The sequence below is a fragment of the Anastrepha obliqua genome, chromosome 6, assembly GCF_027943255.1.
Source record: "Anastrepha obliqua isolate idAnaObli1 chromosome 6, idAnaObli1_1.0, whole genome shotgun sequence".
Taxonomy (NCBI): domain Eukaryota; kingdom Metazoa; phylum Arthropoda; class Insecta; order Diptera; family Tephritidae; genus Anastrepha; species Anastrepha obliqua.
The window spans coordinates 27,935,895-27,962,351 of NC_072897.1; the positions used below are offsets into that span (position 1 = coordinate 27,935,895).

Sequence of the window (26,457 nt, forward strand, 5' to 3'; positions counted from 1 at the left end):
TTTAGTGGGAGAAAGTTGTAGGTTTCTGGCAGTGAAGAAGCGAGAAAGGCGGGCGAGGTAGTCGGTTACTTTGGAGCATAGGCCATCAATGTCATTGCCCGACGCCATTATCGTGCAGTCGTCGGCGTATGAGACCAGTGAGACTCCCTCTGGTGTCTGGGGGAGTTTCGAAATATAGAAATTAAAAAGCAAGGGTGAAAGGACACCACCCTGCGGTACTCCTTGCTTTATTTTTCTCTGTCTTGAAGTTTGGTCTCGAAATATCACCGACGAGTGACGACCACTCAGGTAGTTCGCGGTCCACCTCTTCAGCCCTGGCGGGAGTGTCGACTGTAAAATGTCATCTAGTAGCGTGGCGTGGCTGACTGTATCGAAAGCCTTTTGTAGGTCCAACGCTACTAGGACAGTCCTCTCGCTGGAGCGGTTTTGGTTTAGTTCACGGTTTACCTGGGTGTTTATGACGGTGAGTGCCGTGGTGGTGCCGTGCACTCTACGGAAACCATGCTGGTGTGGGGCTGGAGTCAGGTGTTCTGTGAGGAGTGGGAGTAGAAGGGCTTCAAGCGTCTTCACTACTGGGGAAAGGAGAGTTATCGGACGATAAGACTCCCCTTGGCTGTCGGGTTTCCCAGGCTTCAGTAGTGGGACCACTCTCCCTAATTTCCACTTATCAGGAATGATGAGAGTGGCCATAGACAGGTTGAAGACCTTAGTGAGGTATTCTACTCGCAATGGACCCAGCTTTTTCAACGTCAGCATGTTTAGTCCGTCAGGGCCAATGGCTTTTGATGGTTTTATGTGTTTGATGGCCCCCTGAACCTCGTCGCTGGTGAAAGTAAGCGGTACACTGTTGTATGGCAGTTTGTGCAACCGTCTGGTGGCACAACGTTTGGATCTGTCGACCGGAGGATGCAGTATAAATTGCCGGCTAAAATAGCTCGCGCATCTCTTCAGGTCCGACGAAGTACGACCGTTGAAGGTGATATCCACCTTGTCGTTGTGCTTCGTCGGGTTCGACAGGGACCTTACGGTGGACCAGAGCTTGCTCACACCCGAGGTGAAGTTACAGGACTTCAGATGCTCTACCCAGTTGGTCCGCTTATGTTGGGTGACCAGTTGCCGGATCTCCGAATTGAGATCCTTTATTCGAGGATCCCTGGGATCGGCCTGGCGTAGGCGGTCACGCTCGTTCGCCATAACGGCTGCTTCGGCTGGGAAATTGGGACGTAATTCCCGGATCCATCCAGCAGGTATGAAGCGAGCCGCGGCGGCTGTGATCGCCTTGCAGAATGCGCGTTCGCCTGCGCGCACATTGGTGGGAGTGGGTAGGGCTGCGAAGATGTCCTCAGTAAATTCCGCGAATCTGGTCCAATCAGCTTTGTTAAAGTTGATGTATGACCGGTGATCCGCGGAAACAAAGTCGGCAGGTTTCTCGATCGACATGATAATGGGCAAGTGGTCTGATGCAAGCGATAGCATAGGTCCCCAGGTTATGTTATTTATCAGACCAGCGCTAGCAATTGTTGTCAGGCGAGCTGCTGCAATTGCCTCCCTACCCTAGTGGGGGCGTCGTCGTTTACAGTGCTGAACGTCGAATCGTCTATCTGCTCTGCCAATAGCTGTCCCCTACGATCATTTGGCAGGCTTGAATTCCAAAGATCGTGATGCGCGTTAAAGTCACCTACTACCAATCGGTTTTCTCCCTTGATGAGCGCACCAATATCAGGGAGATATCCTGCCGGGCAGCAGGTGACAGGGGGTATGTAAATATTAAATATTTGGAGCTCGGCACCGCCTGACCGGACAGCTATACCTTGACGTTCTAAGGTGCTGTCGCTGCGGTCGATGCCTTTATCGATAAGACGATACTGCACTGAATGGTGTACTATGAACGCTAGGCCACCACCGTTGTCTCGCCCGCGGTCCTTTCTGTGCACATTGTAGCCGTCCCTGGTAATCAGGGGGGAGCTAGCGTGCAGTTTTGTCTCCTGGGCCGCAGCTATCTTGATTCCGAACCGGTTCATGAAGTCGGCTATTTCGTCAATCTTGCTCGTAAGTCCGTTGCAGTTTAGTTGCAAAAGCCTGAAGCTTCGCGGGAAAATTGTCGTAACTCGGGGGGTGAGGGATGCGTGATGTTGTCTGCGTTGGCCCTGCTGTGCGTTCCGCAAAACTGGTTGAGGCCTGATGTTGACTGATGGCCGCGCCACTGGGAGCGGTTGCGGGTGCAGACGCCAGCCCCGAAGAGCAGTATTTGTTTCCACGACAGTCGGTTCTACGTTACCGAAACGACCCGGATTTATATACGGCCAAGGACTGTCACCCCAGCAGCATTTCCCGTATGTAAGTATAGGGAATGTTTATGCTGCTACAACAACAACAACAGAAGTATTTGGAGCAAACTAGTTGCAATGAGTTGCTCCTGTGACAAAAGGTTGAGGGTAAAATACGGTACACTAGACAGGGCTAGTATACTGGGGCGGCAGCCCTTGGTCCAGAAAAACCCGAGTCATTCCGGTAAGGTAGAACCGGCTGCCATGGGAATGATTGGTGATGGAAAGTGATGACATTGCTTGTTGTTGTTGTAGCAGTAATACAAGCGCTGTCAGTGTAGTGAATATCACCGGTCGTCTTCGCCTAGCTCATCTAAAGGTCCAGGAAACATGCTGTTTGGACGCGTTGGGTCCAGAGGGAGAGGGGTGCATGTGAAGAAGTGGTTAGTGCTGTGCGGAGTATCTTCACATATATTTTTCACACTATATATTTTTTACACTTCACTAAAATTCAGTAAATATACACTCACACGCGTGTTTTTACTTATTTTTTTTTCCTTATATTCGAATTATTTTCATTAAAATTAAAAGCAAACGCATTTGTCCATACAAGCACTTTACAATTTTAAACGCAAATAAGAAGATTGGAATGCCAATGAGAACAAAAATATGAACAAAATAAAGTATTTCGGTTTAGTGTTAATGATGGGGATGGGGGTTATTGTGCCTCCTTATTACACACACGCATATGACGATTTAATTTTGGGTTCAATGGTTTGAACACGGAAAGGAGTTCTACGCAAAAATACTGTGGATTACGTAGCCGGAGTAGGACTGATGAGGGTTATTTTTTTTGAAGCGCAGCCGAAGGCCGCTCACGCGAAAAGGAGTTCCACGCAAAAACACTGTGGACTGCGTAGCCGAAGTTGGACTGATGGTTATTTTTTGAAGCGCGACCGAAGGCCGCCAGCGCTAGAAGGAGTTCTACGCAACAACTCTATTTGTTTTACAGATATGATAGTCGAATTTTTGTGGAGAAAATCCGTTTATAAAAAGAATGAGGACCCGTTTGTAAAACTGATCGAAGCAATACAATACAGTTATAAACCGTCGTTACCACGACAGTCGGTTCTACGTTACCGAAACGACCCGGATTTATATCCGGCCAAGGACTGTCACTCCAGCAATATTCCCCGTATGTAAGTATGGGATGAATCACCACTCTAACCAACCAACCAACCAAGTATGGGGAATGTTTATGCTGCTACAACAACAACAACCACTTATAAACCGTAATTTTTGTCATTTATTTACTTTTTTACTTTTTGTGATACGATTAATATCATTGGACTTAAGTTTCGATGAGTTGCATGTTTTTATTTTCAAAAATATTTCTCAATTTTAAGTTCCAGCAAAAAATACTGCAGTTTTACAATCAACCGTCCACTGAACATCTCTGCATACCAACTTCGTTTTTATTTCAGGTATAGGGTTATTCAATAGGTGCGCTTCCACTTTTTTCCGATAGGGAGGGCGAACGACGCAATATTTTTTATTTTTCGCTTGTCATTTGTAAACTTCATTAGTACTTATACATTTCATCATGGAACGCTACACACTTGAGCAACGACTGCAAATCGTGCAAATTTTTTATGAAAATAATCGTTCTGTTGCTGCTACTTTAAGAGCATTACGGCCATTTTACGGTCCATTTAACAAGCCGTCCCGTTCTGGGGTTATGTGAAGTCATTGGTCTACAGTAACAAGCCGGCGACGATTTGTGAACTCAGAGCCAATATTGAACGCGAAATTGCTGGAATTTCGGTCGATTTATGCAAAAGAGTGGTCGAAAATTGAGTTCAACGATTGGACTTCGTAAAACGTGCACGCAGTGGTCATGCAAAAGACATCGAATTTCATACTTAAATGTATATGTTCAAACTCGATAATAAAAAAAAAAATTAGTTAAAAAAGTCTAACCGTTTGTGTTTTATTCAAAAAAGTTCAAAAGTTGAAGCGCTCTTACTGAAAACCCCTATATATGGCGGCCGTCGTAGCCGAATAGGTTGGTGCGCGACTACCATTCGGAATTTACAGAGAGAACGTCGGTTCGAATCTCGGTGAAAACACCAAAATTAAGAAAAACATTTTACTAATAGTGGTCGCCCCTCGGCAGCCAATGGCAAACCTCCGAGTGTATTTCTGCCATGAAAAAGCTCCTCATAAAAATATCTGCTGTTCGGAGTCGGCTTGAAACTGTAGGTCCCTCCATTTGTGGAACAATATCAAGACGCACACCACAAATACGAGGAGAAGATCGCCCAAAAACCCAAAAAGGGTGTACGCGCCAATTATATATATATATATATATATGGCAGCACCAACTTTTCGCTAAATTTCAGAACTTTAACATTAAATTACTTAAAAACTATAAGGCTCCGGAGGGTGCGGTTTTCAGTTTTAAGATGGGCATACACCCCTCTGTGGGATGGTAGGATATGTTCGCCCCCATCAGTCGACGTTCGACGGTGTTGATACTCACATCTTTTCCCTTTTTAACAGGAAATGATCGTGCTTAGTAAAAGTTGAACGGTCACTTTATCCTGCTTTTTTGTCGTCACTCGCTTCACGCAGTGCTCGGAAAAGTTATCAACATTTTTGTAAACCTTATACCGCTGATTTCGCATCAAAACAAACTTTTTTGATTTTGTAATTACTTTTGCAGCCGCGGCAAAAGATAATTTTGGTTCTTTCGAATGCGTGCATAAAAATACCGCCTACAAACGCTTCAACGAACGAAATATATCTTGAAGTTACAAGATATCTCATATTCTCTATTTCCGCTACTTAAACTTTCTCTTAACTCCTGTTTTAACTATACTTCCTGTCATATTCGGTAATATTCGGGTTTCAAAGGGTCTTATATGCAATGTTCTCTTCTTTACTTCCCTCGCCAATGATAGGTAAGGATAAACAGTTTCACACGGGCAGAGATACCACTTTTAATATGATTCGCGTACTAAGTAGGCTAAAGTCTGGACTGAAAATATGTCATCTTAACGCTCAGAGTTTGCCATCTAAAATTGATGAATTTCGATATATCTTTGAGTCATCTGATGTAGATGTTGTGTGTGTATCTGAAAAATAGTTCTCTACGTGGCATAATGACGATTCGTTTTGTGTTAATGGCTATAAAACTTTCCGTTTAGATAGAGCCAAGCGTGGTGGCGGTGTTGCAGTTTTTGTTAAAAATAGTCTGTCTTGCTCCCTCAAGTGCATCTCGGAAAATACGAACCTAATAGAATATATTTTCCTTGAAATTAAAACTAAGTATGACAAACTCCTCATTGGCTGTGTATATAGACCTAACAAATACATCGCCTACGCATCATTTGTTGATTTCATCGAAAATTTGTCTCTTAATTATAATAATATCGTTGTAGCAGGAGATTTTAACAGCGACCTGCTATGTGAAAATGAGTTCGTGTTAGCCATGCGGAGCTTGGGTTTGTTCCCCGTTAACGGCTCTATGCCTACACATTTCACGCAAACTAGCAGCTCTTTGCTAGATATAAGGTTGTCAAAAAAGTCTTGCGGTAGTTTTATTGAATTTTCAATTGTTCATAAAATTGGTTATAATAATGCGATTTAAGTCAAATATGCGCCGTTTTGTTGACGAGTTCCCAACGAGATGCCAATTTCATAATGCCCCTCTTATAGAAGCTCGCTTCCCTATTGTCAAAAAACTCGGAGAGCCAATTTTCACAGGACTCTCTTGTGGACAACTTCCGACTACCAAGCTCGTTCGCCATGGACAGAAATAGGTGGTAATCACTTGATGCGAGATCCGGGCTATACGGTGAATGCAAAAGAACGTCCCATCCGAGCTCCCGGATCTTCTGGCGCGTCACCAAAGATGTGTGTGGCCTGGCGTTGTCCTGATGGAAGACAATTCGGTCTCTGTTGATCAAAGATGGCCTCTTCTGCATGAGTGCTGCATTCAAGCGGTCCAGGTGTTGGCAGTACAGGTCCGAATTGAGCGTTTGGCCATAGGGGAGCAGCTCATAGTGGATGATTCCCAGCAAATCCCACCAAACACACAGAAGAACCTTCCTGGCCGTCAATCCAGGCTTGGCCACCGTCTGGGCAGCTTCACCGCTTTTCGACCACGACCGTTTGCGCTTCACGTTGTCGTAAGTGACCCACTTTTCAACGCCAGTCACCATCCGCTTCAAAAACGGGTCGATTTTGTTGCGATTCAGAAGCGATTCGCATGCATCCATACGGGCAAAAATGTTTTTTTGCGTCAAGTCGTGTGGCACCCATACATCGAGCTTCTTTTTGAATCCAAGCTTCTTCAAATGGTTTATAACGGTTTGATGACTCATGCCCAGCTCTTGGCCGATGCTACGGCTGCTACTATGCCGGTCTCTTTCGATCAATTCAGCGATTTTATCGCAATTTTCGACGACAGACCTTTCGGACCGTGGCGCATCTTCCATCACCTCTGCACCAGAACGAAAACGTTGAAACCATCGTTGTGCAATGGAAATGGAAACTGTATCGGGTCCATAAACTGCACAAATTTTATTGGCAGCATGAGATGCATTTTTGCCTTTATCGTAGTAGTACTGTAAAATATGCCGTATTTTCTCTTTATTTTGCTCCATGTTTGCGACGCTATAACTCACGAACGAATAAAAGCAAACAACAATTAATCAAACACGTGTTAGCACGTGAAAAGAGCTTTCCAAAAAGTTCTAGCGTGAACCGATGCGACGAATACAACTAGAACTACGCGCTTGCAAAGACAAGCTTGCGGAAATACCGCAAGACTTTTCTGACAACCTTATATATTTTTTGTTAACGATACCGCTAAAATTCTCCTATTTGACCAGCTTTCTGTGCCAGGTTTTTCTAAGCACGATCTCATTTTCATGACATTTAACTTCCAACTGACCCATGACACTAAATACTATTCATACCGTGATTTTCTACGCATAGATTATGAGCTTCTTGAAGGGGCTGTGGAGGAAACTGACTGGGAATGTATTCATAACTTAATATCTAGTAATGAGCAAATTAGCTTCATTGAAGAAAACATTAGCTCGCTCTTTCACCGCTTCGTACCACTTGTACACAAACCAGTAATTGATAAAAACCGGCCATGGTTCAGCAACCATATTAAACACTTGATTTGCAAACGCAGCAAAGTTTATCGCAAATGGAAGAGCTTCAGAACCTCGGAAACTCATAACATCTTTAAGGCTTGCAGACGAGATGTTAACAAATCAATTAGATTGAGTAAACTAAAATACTATGAGCAGCAGTTTAGTACTGCAGTGGGTTCGAAGCAGACGTGGAACAAAATTCGTGCGATAGGGATTGGGAACAAAAATCAACCTATGCTAGATTTATGTGATATTAATGTAAATGTATTAAATGAGAATTTTGTGTGCTTGCCCGGCTCTGTTAATAATATATGTTATGACAATTACAATTCTAATCTTAACGTTGTGATGTCCAGTTTTTGTTTTGAATGTGTTGATGATTGTGAGGTAGTACAGTCCATACTTAGTGTCAAGTCGAATGCGGCCGGTCTGGATGGAATTCATCCAAAATTTATAAAATGCCTGTTACCAAAGATCTTAAAATATCTTACCTATGCTCTGAATACCGTCTTAACCACGTCAGTCTTTCCCAACTCTTGGAAGAAAGCCAAAATCATACCTATTAAGAAAGCGAATGGAGACTACCGCCCGATTGCAATACTGCCGTTCTTATCCAAAGTTCTTGAGCGTATTATGCATCGCCAAATAAACACGTTTTTGAATAGCAACGCCTTGGTGAACACATTGCAGTCGGGGTTTAGATCAGTGATGGTAAATGTAGGGAAAATTCCCTACATGTAGGGATTTTTGTCGAAAAAAAGGACAGATTTTTTTAAATTCTGTAAATGTAGGGAATTTTCAAAAAGGACAGAAAAAAATTTAAAATAGCGGGAAAAATTAAAAAAGTTCATTTAAAATAAAAAGCCGCAGTAAGATTTCATGCCAGTATTTTTTTCCTTATGGCAGCATACTTTTAAAAGCGTTAATACGGCAACATTGCCATTTTTTCTTCGTTAACGCTAACACGATTTTTTCTTCGCGCGAAAATTGTTAGTTGTCCCGCGTTTCCTGGTGCTTTTCACTTTTGAAGTAAGTTTGCAATTATTTTAGTTTTAGCTTTTTTTATATTTAAAATTTATAAATATATTTAATAGAAATGACCTCCTCCTCTTCGACTGACTCTTCGGAGGAACACCAGGAGAAAAATTCAAGTATCGAAAACAAAAGTTCAATAACAAGTGGCTTGTCGACGATAATTTTAGTGGCTGGCTGAAAGCTATGGCTAACGATCCATTCAAATGCAAATGCGCTGAGTGCGACAAAGTCTTGAACTGCGGCAATTCTGATTTGCAGAAGCACGCCGAGCAAAAATGTACCAAAATATCAAGACAATAAAAAATACACCTTAAATAAACAGTTTTCTTTTTTTAAAGAAAAAGTCGAATAAACCAAATGGTTCCAGAAATTTCGAAATAAAACTTAGTATGTTCTTCGCTGAGCATAATGTCGCACTGCAAGTGGTGGACCATTTAATCCCAATCTTAAAAGTAATCGTGCCGGATTCGGAAAAAATTGAAACTCTGTCTTGTTTGTAATGAAAAAGTCTAATTTTTAGTCTGTTTGCTGAATTTTTCTTTATATATATTTTTGAAATAAAATTTCTTATTAAAGTGTCTTATAAAGTGTCAAAACAGCACCAAGCCCAAAACTTAAGCAAATAATTCAATTGTGACGTTGCAAGTGCCTCATTATAGTGTAAACACAGGAAAAAAATATGTAGGGAATTTTGTAGGGAAAAAATTTTCAAGCGTAGGGAAAAGTAGAGAATTTTTTTAGGCTGTGTAGGGATTTTTCAAAAAATCATTTACCATCACTGGTTTAGATGTAGTAGGAGCTGCACCACAGCACTCCTAAAAGTGTCTGATGACATAAGGCTCAACATTGACAAAAAGCATGTGACCTTTCTATCTCTACTTGACCATTCAAAGGCATTTGACTCCGTAGACTATAAGCTCTTAATTCTGAAGCTTAAAAACTTATTTAGCTTTTCAACGTCGGCCTTGACTCTTATAGAAACGTATCTTAGTGACCGATTACAAGCCGTATGTAGTGATAATACCATGTCAAACTTTCTCCCTGTAACCAGAGGTGTACCTCAAGGCTCTATCCTTGGCCCTCTTTTATTTGTCTTGTACATTAACGATTTGTTCGGTGTGATTAAATATAGTGATGTCCATGTATATGCTGATGACGTTCAATTATATGTTAGTTGTCCCATTAGCTGCATTGATATTTGCATAAGTAATATGAATTCTGACTTGAGCCTCACAAGCAAGTGGGCTTCTGAAAATGGGTTAATTATTAATCCTGATAAGTCCCAATGCATCGTTATTTACAAAAAATATATCAAGCTCGATGGCTATACACAAGTCAAACTAAATGGCGCTGTGATTAAATATGTGGACAATGTTAAAAATCTAGGGGTTACATTTAATAGAACTTTGACATGGAGCAACCACATCTTTACTGTCATAGGCAAAGTTTATGGTATGCTCCGAAATTTATGGGCAACTCAATATTTTACACCAGTAAACACTCGACTTCTACTAGCTAAAACGTATTTGTTACCAACGTTACTGTATGGTTGCGAGTTATATACTCCTTGTGATAGTGTGTGTCGTAGTAAGCTTAATGTTTTGTATAACAACATTGCTAGATACGTGTACTGTAAAAAACGTTATGACCATATTTCAGTATTTGCGAAAAAAATTGCTTTCGTATCCTTTTACGACTTGCTTAGGTTTAAATGTTTAGTTTTACTTCACAAGATCATAAACACTCAGAAACCCAGATACCTCAAAGATCGACTTATGCCTTCAAAGTCCTGCCGTTCGTTAAACTTAATCCCGATGAAATACAGTTGTTTGGTGACTGAACGTCAATACTTTGTGTTCTCTGTCCGTCTTTGGAATACCTTACCTTACAAAATTAAACGTATAAAAGAAAGCTCTTGTTTCAAAAATAAATTGGTTCGCTATCTTGCCGAAAATTGCTGAATGTACTTTATATCTCTTCCTATTAATCCCTACTCCTGCTACTATTATTTTTACCTTACTTTCCTTTTAACACTTTCTCCAACTTATACTTCTTTACTACTATCTGTAATTTAATTTTAATTTTGATTTTACTGTTAATCCTTTTATGTAAACTATTCTTAAGGTCAATCATTGTAAAAATAACCTATGGTTTTATGTTTTGACTTTAATAATAAATAAATAAATAAATAAAAAAACCGGTTCTTTTCATTTGACACAGACTGCATAGTGAAGTTCCTGAGAGCAGTTTGGACACAACTATATGATGACACCTCCACCGAGTTTCATTAAATAAATCATAATATTTTACCTAAAATTGCCCATGTCTGATTATATTAGAACCGGCCCATTGCAGGCATTCTGCATTTGTTAATTTTCACATATTATAATTTGAAATTCGCCTTGCAGAACAAAAAATATGGTAATTACCGTTTTAGTCCAGATCCATGTTCAGTTCTGTCTTTACGTGCCACTAACCTTAGTCGTATTGTTTACATTTCTGCAACTTGGATGTGGACACAGGTATACATATATAATTCCTCAACACCACTTCTTAAGTCCCTAACACAAGAGATTTTAGGAGATTTTGATCAGTGGAGACGAGAAGTAAATAAATGCATTTACATATAACTCACAACAGTGTGCAAATATATTTGCTTTTTTCAGAAAATTTATTATCATTACTACTTTGTTTTATCATATTTTCAACTCGACTTTAATTCTACTTTTATTTTAATATAATACGATATCCATAATTAGCACAGAAAAGATTGGCTAGATTAGAGCTTTGCAAAAAAAATCTACGTATCGATAAGTCTAGCCATCGATAAACGACTTCAGCTGATGCCGCGGATCGAGATTATTGGCAATACTGCTGTTTCCGTGGCGCCGCAATTTAATGGCGGATTCTTATAGAACTCGACAAAAGAAAACGAAATGAATAAGTAAAATTTTTAGATATCTCGCTAAGTTTTGAAGTAATTTAATGTTAAATTTCTCTAATTTAGCGAAACGTTGGTGTTGCCATACACCTGAAATAAAAACGAAGTTCGTATGCAGAGATGTTCAGTAGAAGGTTCATTGCAAAACTGCAGTATTTTTTGCTGTAATTTAAAGTTGAGAAATAATTTTGAAAATAAAAACATACAACTCATGCAAACTTAAAAACAATGATATTAAGCGTATCTCAAAAAATAATAAAGTAATTAAAATTAAATTAATTAATAATTTGCGTAGAACTCCTTTTCGCGTGGGCGGCCTTTGGCCGCTCTTCAAAAAAATAACCCTCATCAGTCCAACTCCGGCTACGCAATCCACAGTATTTTTGCGTAGAATTTCTTTCCGTGTTAAAACCATTGAACCCAAAATTAAAACATCATATGCGTGTATGTAGTAAGGAGGCACAATAACCCCCATCCCCAACATTAACACTAAACTTAAATACTTAATTTTTGTTCATATCTTTGTTTCATTTGCAGGCATCCGGCAACACCATACTGTTGTCATTCCAATCTTCTTATTCGCATTTAAAATTGGAAAGTGACTGTATGGACAAATGCATTTGCATTTTATTTTAATAAAAATAATTCGAATATAAGGATAAAAATACGTAAAAACACGCGTGTGAGTGTATATTTCGTGAATTTAAGTGAAGTGTTAAAAAATATATAGTGTAATGTGGCAAATTATAGTGAAGTTCCAAAGGGCATTTTGATACCTATTTTATTCAATATCTCGAAAACTAAGCGAGATATCAAAAAATTTTACTCTTGCATTTCGTTTTCTTTTGTTCTATAAGAATCCGTCATCAGATTGCGGCGCCACGGAAACAGCAGAATCCCCAGATTATTGATATACCAAGAAAGAAAGATTAATGCGCTTGCCCAATTGCTATGGTAAAAAATGAAAACTTTTGGAAATAATGCCACATGAGAAGAAATATTAATTGAGTATTTTTTAATAAAAAATTGGGAATTTTCTGTTCCACACCACCATTGTGGTTATTATTAAGTGCTCGGTTCCCGATAAGCACATTCAGTATTAAAAACATAAATACACAAAATACATATTCAAAAATTAAGATTTAAATAATATTATATCAAATTGAAACAGAAAGGTAATTAAGACGAAAAGCATACATATATAATATATAAAGAAATAAATCAAATATCGCAATTTTGGAGTATACACTAAGAAGAGGACAACAAAAACAAATTTGTAAAACAGCAAATTAAAAGCCGAGCTTACCCATACAAAATTTGTTAAATATTATTAATTATGCATTCATATTACAGAAAAATGCGTGTGTCCATAAACGCTTTGTCCTCTTATTACTTGTTTTAAAATGTTACGAATTTCGCAAGCGTATTCCTGCTATAATTTTGAGAAACCTCAGTGAACGTTGTTTACGGCTTTCTTTCAACTGTTTATTACTATCAGCCAGAGGTCGCAAATAACTGTTGACCGTTTATCGTTGTCTGCAAATAAGTGTCTCAGAGAACGTTAATGTATAGAGAAGTCTCACGGGCTACGAATAGTGTGAATTGTCAAATATGAAGTCTAATCACCGCCGGGTGTGGTGAAACTTTTAACCAGAGCGGATTACAGCGAATTCTCTAATTAGTATTTTTGCTCTGCACAGTTATTGGCTTCTGTAGGAAACTAAATTGACGAATGCCGACGGCATTTTGTAAGGAATTTGCTTGTGCATTTCTATGTTCCCTTGATAAACGAAAATTTATTAAATTTATATTTTCAAAAAAACTTAAATGATTGATGAATAATGATTTGAATATTTTTTATATGCGCCAACATTTAAAATCAAAGTAACGTTAATATTGTTTATGTAATTTAAAAATAAGAATTTAAACAAAATCTTTACATATAAAAATGAATGTTTGTCTGTATGTCCTCGATGAACTCAAAAACTACTGGACCGATTATTATAAAAATTGGTATATACCATATACCATATGTATTTTTCCACGGCGAAGGTTTGTAGAATATGCTCATTGATGCCACTCGCCGCCAGGTGGCGCTACAAAGTAGCAACTTCTGACCCGTTCAACCGATTGTCATAAAAATTTGTATGCCCATGTATTTTTACACAGAGGAAACGAATATGAGATGTTCATAGATGTAACTCGCCACAAGGTGGCGCTGCAGAGTAGCAACTTCTGCCCCGTTCAACCGATTGACATGAAAATCAGTATGACCACGTATTTTTACACAGAGGAAACGAATATGGCATGGTCATAGATGTAAATCAGATTTTTATTGAAGACATATGTTTGACAATCGCTAACAAGGCACTGCTGCAACTGGGAATGACTTCTTCAAACCGACCTACAAACAATCTCTTTGATCACGTTTCAAATTACCATATGGGCGAATGTACAATGTCTCACAAGAAAGCCTTGGAAGCGCTTGATCGTACACTGCGAGATTTGAGAGGAAACAGACGGATCTTCGGTGGCGCACTCATTTTATTTTCTGGTGATTTTTGACAAATACTGCCCATTATACCACGTTCAACACCCGCTGATGAACTTAATGCATGTCTTAAATCATCAGTTCTATGGCGTCGTTTACAGAAATTGATTTTGAAAATTAACATGCGTGTACAACTACAACGGGATTCATCAACTGGAACAATTTTGACTGGAAAACTCAAAAGTAAAGACGTACTGTTGCCACGTATCCCAATGATCCCGACAGATACGCCATTCGCCATACGCCTTGTGCCAAAGCACAAGGACAATAGTTACAAGTGTGTGGGTTAAATTTGGATAATCCACGCTTCTCACATAGACAGCTCTATGTGGCTTGCTCACGTGTCGGAAAACCTTTGATTTATTCGTCTACACACCAGATGAAAAAAGAGAAATATTGTGTATCCCACAGCACTTCAATAAACATCGAATTGAAACTAAATTTTGTGATGTCAAAATTTTTTCGAAATTAACAAAATCAATAAGATGGTTTAGAACGAATTGAATATTTGTGTACTGATTTTTCTTTAAAGTTAGTACATTATAAAACGACTTCACATTTAGGTGTGTGTGCGTTTTAGTAAATTTAAAACTATACAAATTTAATGAAAATTTTTATTAATTTTTTGAGTCGAAATTAATTTCAGACGAGAATTCATAGTTGCTCAATATACACATATGTACATATATATATTTGTAGAACAACATCAAGACGCACACGACAAATAGGAGGAGGAGCTCGGCCAAACACATAACAGAAGTGTACGCGCCAATTATATATATATATATATACATATATTATGTTAGTTATGTTTGTGCAAAAGTTCAATTGCATCTTCAATTCTTATAGTGTTACATATGTATGTGTATACGCACTGCAGCAACCATGACCTATCTCACGACGCATCGCCTTATCATATTTACAATTGAACAATTACAACTAAGCTCAATCTGCATCTTTATTAAATATAGTATTGCACGCATATGTATGCACTGAAGCAACCATGACCTACCTCACGAGCATCGCCTTATGTATATATTTCATGCAATAATTAGGCAGTAAATATCCTTATGATCAACAACAAATGCCTAACAAATTCTAAAACAATTATCTTTTGCATATGCATGTCCATATTTGTACGTGCGTATGCACACTTGATGCCCTAGCCTATGTACGTATATATTTGTATTCTGAACTTCCAGCAAAACAATGCTTATTAATATACACATATGCACACACATATAACCGCACACACACGTCACGCACTTTATGCCTCTACATGTGTATGTCGTCCAAAGCTAAAATTCTATGCTTAGCGACTACAAGAACAAAATGCATTAATAAGGGCAGCCGTAGCGGCCATCATTCTAGTTGCCATAGTGCGTAACAGCCTAAAATAGTCGCGGCGGCGCTGAACAGTTTCAACAAAAACTCGTCATCATAAAATTCATTGATAAATTCGTACTTCGTACAAAGTACTTTCATTCATAAAACGACCATTCAAAATAGTCAATATTGGAATATTTTTGCGTTGAAGTATTTGCGGTTCGTATATATGTTTGCACCCATATATGTATGTAAATGTATGTAAAAACTCGTCATCATAAAATTCATTGATAAATTCGTACTTCGTACAAAGTACTTTCATTCATAAAACGACCATTCAAAATAGTCAATATTGGAATATTTTGCGTTGAAGTATTTGCGGTTCGTATATATGTTTGCACCCATATATGTATGTAAATACAGCAGCTGCTGTGCGTCAAGTGCGCGCATAAGCATACAGTAAGTTACAGAAAACTACATAAGTAGCTTCAAACGATAAAAAGTGCACAATCATTTAACCCTCTAGTGCATATAACCACCTACAGGCGGGCAACACTTAAAAGCAAAAAAAAAAATAAACTAAAAACACGAAGTGCTTTTTTGTTTGTCATGCAGCTTACACGATTCATATTCTTCAGTTTACCCTTGATCGTGAAAGCTGCATGTGCTCATATTACAAAAATTTTGCAAGTGGAATTAAAAGAAGTGATCAAATAACCGAAAAAAGTATTTTTCTGAGATGGTGTTTTTGTGAGACTTCCTAAGAAGTGCCCTATTGGAATATTGAGTTAAAAAAATATTTAGTAAGTAGATTGAGAAATGTAGAGTGAGATAAAGTGCTCTCCAGGTTTCTTTTTATGTACATTGTGCCACTGTGTGCTTCACGCTGCAACCGTCTACAGGAGGCCGTATGCAGTGCGTTCAAAAAAATGTTCAGTTATTTTGAACTTAAAGTTCACATATTATGCTGATTTATATTTTTTTATCACTAGAAAAATGTCGCGGTGGGGACGCAAACGCAAATACGGCTTGTCGAAGATGTCAGATGAGGAGTTCAACGACTTTATGGACTTTTGCGAAAACAGTGATGAGGAATCAAAATGATTCCTTTCTACAAGAAACAGCAAACAACATTTCTGTATCTGATCTTTCTCTTTCCCTTGCTGTACTAACTGGTCCACAAGAAAATCTAAAAAGCATGTCTGTACCGGTTTCACAAGGAGAAATTGAAATTACAGGAACAGACGAATTTTCGGGAAAGGGTATAGCAACTTCTTCAGCGCACTTTGAATGCGATGTTGCTAATCTTCGAAACAATATGGAAGAGTTTCAAAACTTACTGTGGCGTAAAAATCATCTTCAAATAAATGTTGAAGAGTTGACGTTTCATAACCCGAATCTTGAAGAGTTTTTTCACTTAAAAACACCCTATGACTGCTTCGCATACTTTTTTAATACAGAGCTATTGGAACTGATTTGTGACGAAACCAATCTCTATGCTCGTCAGAAGAAAATAAGTTCAACTTTCGTCTGCACAGTGCAAGAAATACGAAAATATATTGGCATACTGATATTTATGTCTATATATCGTTTTCCGAATGTGCGATCATATTGGGGCAGACATTCTTTTCAACCAATAAAAAATGCCATGCCAGTAAATCGATTCGAAGAAATTCGGAGCTACATACATTTCGCTGATGGATCGAAACGACCATCTAGAGACCACGCTGACTATGATATCTTGTACCTTGTTCGACCTATTATCAAACATATGAATGTTTGATTTTCCTCTGTGCCAATGTCCCAGCGTTTGAGCGTCGACGAACAAATGTGCGGCACGAAAATGTCTAAAACAAATATCAAGCAGTATATGCCGAAAAAGCCTCATAAATGGGGTTTCAAAATATTCTCCATTTGTGACACCAAAGGTTTTTCTTATAGTTTTGAATTGTTTACAGGCGCTGCCGATAACGTCCGTGAAGAAGGAATGCCTGATTTGGGAGCCGCTTCAAATATTGTTGTCCGTTTGTCAAGAAACAGACCAGACTTTTCAAACCACATAGTGTATTTCTATAATTACTTTACGTCGCTTGGACTATTGGTTTACCTTCGAAGTCGTGGAATTTATTCGCTTGGAACTTTTCGAGCCAACCGTGTGAAAAACTGTAAACTATCTAGCTCCGATGAACAGCTAGTGGTGAAAAAAGCTCCTCGTGGATATTCGGAGGAATTCGTTGCCACCGCATTTGGAGTAGATATTTCTACTGTTGTTTGGAAGGACAGCAAACCAGTTCGTTTAGCGTCAACGTATGCAGGTGTGCAGCCATTTAACTCGAATAATCCGAGCGACCGAAACACATTGTCCCGTCGCTATAACCGCAATAGAAAACAGTATGAATATGTGAGCTGTCCAAACATTATCAAAGAATACAACCGGCACATGGGCGGAGTGGACTTGATGGGCAGTCTAATTGGTCGCCACAAAATTCGCATGAAGACTGGTAAGTGGCCATCTCGTATATTTCACCATCTTATCGACTTGGCAATAGTGAATGCTTACGTTTTATACCATCGCATCAATCGTGAAAAACATCAGCGTGTCGAGCTTCCACGATTTCGGGAAGAAATCGCCGAAACTCTCCTGCTCATATCGGAAGCGAAAAAATTAGGTCGCCCCACTACTGCAGAAAAACAAGCCGAAGAAGTACCAAAGGGAAGCAAGTTACTGTACCTACCACCACCCAATATAAGGTATGATTGTCTCAATCATTGACCAAATTTCTGCGATAAAAGTAGTAAACGTCAATGTCGTAACAAGCCATGTAAATCGGAGACTCAAGTTTATTGCGAAAAATGCAACGTACCACTTTGCATGTCTGTCAAAAAATCATGTTTTAAGGAATTTCATGCTGAATAAAGGACATTTTTGAAGATATGGTGGGAAGTTATTTCTAAGTAAATGTATATGTACATACTAGCAAACCCGGCCCCCTTCGCTGGGCACACTAAAATAGAATAGATATGGTTTAGAACAGAAAAGATATGGTTTTCATATTATTTATTTCTTTATTCTTTATTCAAGCGCTTTGGCATAAACAATATTTTTTGTTTTTCTATTTGTTTTTGAGTAAATATAAAATATAAATTGAAAATCAGGAAAAAAGAAGATTGTTTTTAAATTTCAAATCAACGCATATGAATAAACAATCGTCTTTTTTCCTGATCATCCATGAATTTTTCGTTTCAATTTATATGTTTTATTAAGCATTGGAGCACGAACACATAATTTCATTCGGATTTCACATTAAATTCTCAAATTTCGTGAGAAATTATTCACTGTTCCAAAATCCACTCCAAAAAAATGCACAAACAATTTTTACATGCTGCACTTACGTTTTTCCCTTATGGCATCCAAATCAGAAAGAAATATTGACACATTGTAACTCACACTGTCAATTTGACAGTTCAGTTCCGCCCCAAGCGTTAAAAAAGTAAGCGACATTATGGCTGGTTCAAAAGAACGCTGTACCCGTTGCCAGTGCTCCGAATTACAACCAAACTTTACGAAACCCATTTTCAATACTTACTTAACAATGTGCGTAAGTTTGGTTTAATTCGGTGCAAAGACACGGCGGGTCCAGGTTTTGGTATATATTTCGAGACCCTAGTCATCAATAGGTATGAAAATTACCCCGTATTAAAGAACTTTCATTTGATATCCATATTGTACATACACAACCAAAGGTTACCCGGGTCCACGTTTTGAACTATATCTCGAGACCCCAGTCACGGAGTGGCATGAAAAATACTCTGTACTAAAGCATTCACCAACAGCTTCAATTTGATATCCATATTGTACAAACACATTCTAGGTTCCACGTTTTGGTCTCTATCTCGAGGCCCTAGTCACAGAGCGGTATGAAAAATACTCTGAACTAAAGCATTCACCAACAGCTTCCATTTGATACCCATATTGTACATACACGTCCGAAGGTTACCCGGGTCCACGTTTTGACCTATATCTCGAGACCCTATCTACCAATATGTATCCAAACTATACGGAAACCATCTTCAATACCTCCTTAACAATGTGTGTAAGTTTGGTTTAATTCGGTTCAAAGACACGGCGGGTCCACGTTTTGGCATATATTTCGAGACCCTAGTCATCAATAGGTATGAAAATTACCCCGTATTAAAGCACTTATCAATAGCTTTCATTTGATACCCATATTGTATATACACAACCAAAGGTTACCCGAGTCCAAGTTTTGACCTATATCTCGAGCCCTATTCAAAATAAAATATAATCCATGTTACTTGTGGATAATGTAGCTTTCGAATGCTGAAAGAATTTTTAAAATCGGTCCAGTAGTTTTTGAGCCTATTCATTACAACCAAACAAACAAACAAAGTTTTCCTCTTTATAATATTAGTATAGATATTCGTTCTTCTTAGACTTTGAACCAAACTTAACAATTTGTATACTATTTTATATATTACTTAAATCTTTATAAATAAACATTTTCTGTTTACTTGTTTAAGTGGTATTGTATTCTTAGTAATTTTTTTTTAAGCTACCTGCATAAGACCGTCCAGAGGCGGGGTGCTAATTTCCAGGGCCACAGAGCGAATTCGGGTCGTACAAATAAAAATAATATTATATTTGTGTTTTATGGCCTCTAATTAGTACAAAACATAAGTTTATTATAAAAAATCTTTTCTATGCACTAGAGGGTTAAGTTTGTTTGAAAATATAAATTGAATAAAATTTCGTTTATCAAGGGAACCTAGAAATGCACAAGCAAATTCTTTGCAAAATTCCGTCGGCATTCGTTAATTTGATTTCATACAGAAACCAAAAACTGAGCAGAGCCAATGTACTTGTACATAATTCACTGTAATCAGCTCTGTTAAGAAGTTCCCCGCTGTCGAGTTGAGCGAGGTGAAAAATCTTCGCGGTTTCACTTCATTTTTGACAATTCACACTATTCGTAACTCGTAAGACTTCTCTATACATTAACGTTCTCTGCGCAACATTAATTAGAAGTAGAAGTCAAAAAGGAAATATGTGGCTTTGTGAAAATTCGTGGAAAAAACTTTAATTCAATTATTTTTTTCAATTGAATTAATTTTAAAACGTATAGTTATACATGTGTAAATCGCCACACTTTTTATTGGAAAAAGGGGACAAATTACGTCAGTTATTTTTGGTAGCTTATTTCAGTCATTTCGGCAACGAAGGAATATGAGCGTGGACCGTTTTGATTTTTTCGTAAATCACAAGCACAATTTCAGATCGCAAGCACATTTCGCAAGCAAACCGCTGTTATTCTCCGGGGGGACGTCAGCCAATTAGCCATTTCTTTCAAATTCGCTGAGAGCCGGTTAAGGGTTCGATCTTGGCCACAATTTCTGAATTCTTATCGCCATTAGGATTGAAGAGCAATCCGAAGCCTTTCAAGAACAGCCATTACATCCATTAAAAAAAACCGTTTGGTGTGGTCTATGGGCTGGAGGTATCATCGGCCCATATTTTTCAAAGGCTGGCGCCAATGTAACAGTAAAAGGCTAACGCTATCCCGCCATGACAAACGACTTTTTGATGCCGGAAATTGAAGCCGGTGACCTCCACAACATTTGGTTCCCACAAGACGGTGCTACCTGCCATACAGGCTGTGAAACAATGGATTGACTGCGTCGTCGATTCGATGAGAAATTTATCGCTCGTCTCGGACCAGAGTTTTATTTATGAAGGTTAATGTTACTCACGAGATGCCGACCGAAGTCCTCCAGCGAGTCATTCAAAATTGGTATTTATAGAGGGACAAATTACGCCACAGTTGCGGCCAACATTTGAAAGGGATTATCCTAAAAAAAAATGTCATGAATGATTCTACGTAAAAATAATAAAGATTGCCCAATCAATTTGAAGTTTTGATCAAGAACAATTTTAGACTCTGTGGCCTCAAATACATATATTTAACATACATAAAAAGTAGCATTGAACCTTAAGAATATCAGATCATGAGACAAAAGGAATTCCAGTTCGAAAAAAAAAAGCAATTCACAAATATACAAAAATATAAAATACTTCTTTAAGAATAAATTATTAATTAAAAAACAACTTGACGGAAGAAATTAGGTTATGATGAAAGGCAACCCATTGATAATAACGTAATAAAAATAGAGACAATATTAAAGGACTTAAATTCAAAGAATACAAAGATAAAGATAGTTACGTATAGGAAATCTAAGAGATGGTTCGGTTATAGTTTAAAATTAAGAGAAATGGAAATTATATACAAAAATAAGAAGTAAATAACCTTAAACAAACATATATAAGAAATATTTAGTATTTACAAAGGTTATAAGGAAATGTAAAATATTACTATGTACTGATGACACCCTTATTTGTTCTGAAGGAAAACGTGAGGAAGAACGCAAAAATTAAATATTTGCTGATTAGACGAGGTCACTAAATGTTTAAAAATGTTGCTTTAAAATTCAAATAAATTTAAATATTAAAGGACTTAATGTATTTATGTATTTTATGCTGACTGGGCTTATTTTTATTATATGTAGGTGTATACGGGTGATATAAGGCTACTAGGAAACCGCGCACTATAGGTATACTAACCTCAATTATTAATTAATATGAATCCTAAAAATAAGTATGTACTTCAAACTCAAATTCAATTCCCTAACTTACGCTTTTTAACCATAAAATATCTACTTACACATACACAAAATTTAGAGATATAAACCAATAAATCAATAAAATGACATGTATGTAAAATGTATTTAAATATGTACACAAGACGAATTAAAAGCAGAAGCCGAAAAAGATATAAAAAGCTTTGGAAAATTTTACAAACTCTCTTCAAACTAAATTATTACGTTTCAATTAAATTAATTTTAAGAAAAATTTTTATAAACATCTCCATCAAGTAATTTCTCCATTAAGCAAAAATGGCGCTTTCTTCTGGCAGCCTGCCATTTCGCCTATCAGCTGTTCAAAATCCCATAATGTGTGAATGCGGCCAAGTTTTGAAACAAGTTCATGGCTGGCTCTCAAAATGAAAGAGTTTCGCATCTTATTATCTATCATAGATGACTAGATGTGAAACTCTTTTTCTCGTGAAAGCGCTGAAAAATGTGCATTTTTTATAACATTTTTCAATATTGCCACACCGGTAGAAACATGAATTGGGTATTTTTGAACAAAAGGTCTGGAATTTTTAGTTTCCACACCACCATTGAGGTTAGTATTTAGTGTGCGGTTGCCCAATAGCCTTATATCACTCGTAAACACCTACATATACTAAAAATAAGCACAATCCGTATGAAATATGTACATAAATAAGCCAAAAATTTAAAAATTTATATGTAAATGAAATTATTTAAAACTGTTGTACGTAAGTAATTTAATAATAATAAAGTTATGAACCCGAAAAACATAAGTTATAATTAAAAACATAGCTTATTGCGATTTTTTAATATAACACAGAAAGTGGGTAACAAAAAACAAAAATTCTCAAACAACCAACAGAATAAGTTAATTTAATTAATTTTTGTAAAATATCTCAAACACAAATTCAGTTCCCTTACCTACGCTTTTCAACCATAGAATATTTACGTATATACAAATTTACATAAACCAACACACAGTTTTCAATAAAATTACATTAGGTACATAAGACTAATTAAATGCAGAAGTCGAAAAGGATATAACGAGCTTTGGATTCTACAAACTCACTTCAATTCAAATTATTACATTTCAATTGAATTAATTTTAAGACAAATAATTATAAACATTTCAACACGTCATTTCTCCATTAAGCAAAAACGAACTGTTTTCGTCAGTTATTTATGGAGCTTTCTTCTGGCAGTCTGCCATTTCGCCTATCAGCTGTTCAAAATCCCATAATGTGCGAGTGCTGCCAAGTTTTTAAACGTCCTCATGGGCGCGCTCTCTCTCTTTATATGAAGAAGTTTCACATCTTATTATCTATGATAGCATGTTTAGTTTGTTTGTGAGAGGCATAAATAAGACAACTGATTTGCGTGTTCGGTGATTATGTCGTAAAATCTTTCCTGTGCAATCGCAAATTTGTCGTTTCTGCAAATAATCAGAAATTAAATATGCTTCTCCTTTTCAATAGTATCCCCTAAGGGTTGCCGTTACAAGTTATCCTATTTACGATTGCGTTCAACGTAGTTAGCTAAATTATTTCTTCATATGCCTAACTTCAATAAAAACTGCGTTCTCTAACATTTTGGTGCGCTTAAGCACTTGGTTAAACATGTCCTGAGCTAATCTGTCTGTTAACAGAAGCATATCTTTGCATATCATCAGTAAATATAAGTGCGTTTTCCTTGATATTTTCCTTTTTAACTCTCCTGTCCCTAATACTAATAGTTTAAAGATATAAGGTATTACAACATATTAAGATAAGAGATATATACTTCTTTCAAAGATTATTTGAATATGTTAGACTAACCTCATTCTCTAGGCCTAATATGATAAAATACCTCTAATCTAAACATTGTCTAGTACATATAGGAACTCTAGCCAATAACAATAACAAAAGCCATAACACTTTCAAAACTTGGACAAAACTCGATTTCGAACTCACAATATACGGACACTGTGCCAGCACACATATCAAATGCCTACAAACACCATACCATGCTGCGGCCAAGAGAAGTCTCTGCGTTTTCCCTACGTTCCCAATAAAAGTAATTTTAGCCGAATCAGGACTGTCAGCTATTTCGCAAAGAGTACTGAGCAACTCAATGATGCTAATAAAAATAGTTTGTTGTTAACTTTTAAAATCCCAATTAGCAAAAAAAAAAGAGTAACAACTAAGTAAATCCGTATGCATGATCGCTACATCCTTATCCAATGAAAACACAAGCAAAGCCTCTGATGAGAACTCCTTACTCTGATAATGATGACCGTAAACGAACTAAGAACCACGATTTGAGGACATGCACCTCGAATGTTAAGTTCATTATGGGGGAGGTGCTATTGCCTGGCTGATTGATGTCCTCGTAAGAGTAAAGGCTGGCATCAACGCCATATCGTGGACGGGGCAAGGTAAGAAGACAGGTCCAACCCTTCGACGTTTACTACAGCTACCGTGAAAGGAGTGCGAATTCGGTGCGAGATTTGTATTGGAAAGAGACTTCGCACAGTCTCTACATTCTTTCATTCCAGTGTTCTCGCAATAATCCGCATCAGGATCCAGAAGTATCTCGCTTATTTGTGCCCACTCCCCGACGGAAGAGAACGACGATCTCCTTCTCTTCCTTTGAGTACGATACATGACTTGGCGACTACAATGTCAGGTGGGTAGGACAGTCCTCTCGCAAGAGTAACTCCTCTCTCTTATTAGTAACTCAAAAAAAATGGAGGTCGTTCACCAATAAAGGTGAACATTTCAGTTTTCGTCTGTTTTACTACAAAGGCTGTGCTCTTTGAAATCGCTCCTGGCCTGTCGACCGTTGCATTCATCGGGACACTCAAGCGCCTCATAGCTAGACGTGGAAAGTGTCGCGTTATTGTCTCAGACAACGGAACAAACTTCATTGGAGCTTATCAGGAGTTACGAAAACTTCTTCAGTCATTCGTAACACAAGCACATATACAACGCGTTGAAGAATTTTTTAGAAACGAGGGGATCGAATGGAAATTTGTTCCTCCAAGGTCACAGCACTTTGGAGGTTTGTGCGAGGGCGTTGTGAAACTTGCTAAATGTCATTTGCGCCGCGCTATTGGCTGCAACGTGATATTACACGACGAACTTCACACTATCGTTTGCCAAGCTGAGGTCATAGTAAATAATCGGCCATTAACTTCAATATCCAGTGACCCTAATGAACTTCGTTCGCTTATACAATAATGCATTTTCTTATCGGCCGATCTCTTCTAACCGTTCCTGAACCAACTACAGCCAGTTCAACTATGTTAGATCGGTTTAGACCGATCAAAAAATCGATTTGTTTTTATTGCATAAATCGTTAGTATAACTACTCAAGAATATGTGGTAAAAATTTTAAAGCGAAATTCGCATTATTCCCGATTCTATGAGCACTTAAGTTAGGGATGATCGATGTTAGAAAAACATCGATGTTGACATCGATGTCATAATCGAAAGCCCGACATCGATGTTCGATATTTATCGAAAACTAATAATCGATGTTGGATAACATCGATGATTTTTGCATTAATAATCACATAAATAAAATTAAAAAAAAAAAAACAAATTAAATTTTAAAGTAAACAGAAAAAAATAAAATATAGCTTAAACAAACTAAAAATGTATATATAAAAAACAAATAAGATCAAAAAGATACAAACCTAAAATTCACATAAATACAGTAAAATCGTTCGAAATTTATTAAGAAACAGAAGATCAAATTATTACAAATTCCAACATTTTTTATCCACTGACTGAAGGAAAAGTAATTTTGATAGAGAAGAACCTTTCAATCTATTTCTTTGCTGGTAAAGAGTAGAGCCAGCTTTTGAAAACAGTCTTTCAGATGGCGTTGATGTAGCGATAGTACTCAAATATTTCACTGGTATTTTTTTTTTAATTTCGAATAAGTGGAACCGATGACATTATTCCAAACTTGGATAGGATCTTGTTTGAGATCAGACACTGGATGGGATCAAATGAGTAAATTATAACAGCCAACGCACGCACAACATAAATATTTATCAACAAACAACAAACGAAAGCGAAACGAACAGAAAAGAGGCTCTCTCTCTCTGTTTTCTGTTCTCTCTCAGAGAGCGTGAGCGCGAGCGAGACGACGAAGAACGTCAACGAAGGAAGGGAACAACTCGTGCGCAGTGCGCACTCGCTCTACTCGCTTGATACTGTGGATGTAAGTTAACATCGATATTCAATGATCGATTCCATTAACATTGATGTTACGATATTTTTCGTATAGCAACATCGAAGTTAAAACATCGATGTTTTTGCTTTCGAACATCGATGTTCATCGAGCATTCCTAACGTAAGTGACTGCCCGTCGGTTCCGCACCGTAGCGCGCGTTAGTTAGAACGACGGTTTTCTCGAAACTTCTCTTTTTCAACTGGTGGGAGTTCCAGTTTAAAAAGTTATGGGATTATATTACTATTTAAAATATGGTTT

General features: G+C 37.7%; 2 protein-coding genes across 6 annotated transcripts in view; one reads left to right on the top strand and one right to left on the bottom strand.

Annotated features, from left to right (window-relative positions):
• Window positions 1–11,280, bottom strand: part of LOC129250864 (tau-tubulin kinase homolog Asator-like) — a 127,590-nt gene extending 116,310 nt beyond the window's left edge. For 2 of the 5 annotated variants that reach the window (XR_008582824.1, XR_008582823.1), the window contains exons 1-2: window positions 11,109–11,280; window positions 10,951–11,034 (exon numbers count right to left, since the gene is read on the bottom strand). The gene's annotated coding sequence lies outside the window, so the exon portion shown is untranslated. Of the gene's footprint in view, window positions 1–10,902; window positions 11,035–11,108 lie in introns of all 5 variants that reach the window. The other 3 variants (XR_008582821.1, XR_008582822.1, XR_008582820.1) reach the window with 3 other exon arrangements.
• Window positions 11,281–17,089: 5,809 nt separating this feature from the next.
• LOC129250265 (piggyBac transposable element-derived protein 1-like) lies at window positions 17,090–18,064 on the top strand. Its single transcript, XM_054889900.1, has one exon. The coding sequence runs from the start codon at window positions 17,090–17,092 to the stop codon at window positions 18,062–18,064; it is 975 nt and encodes a 324-aa protein (XP_054745875.1).
• The last annotated feature ends 8,393 nt before the right edge of the window (window positions 18,065–26,457 follow it).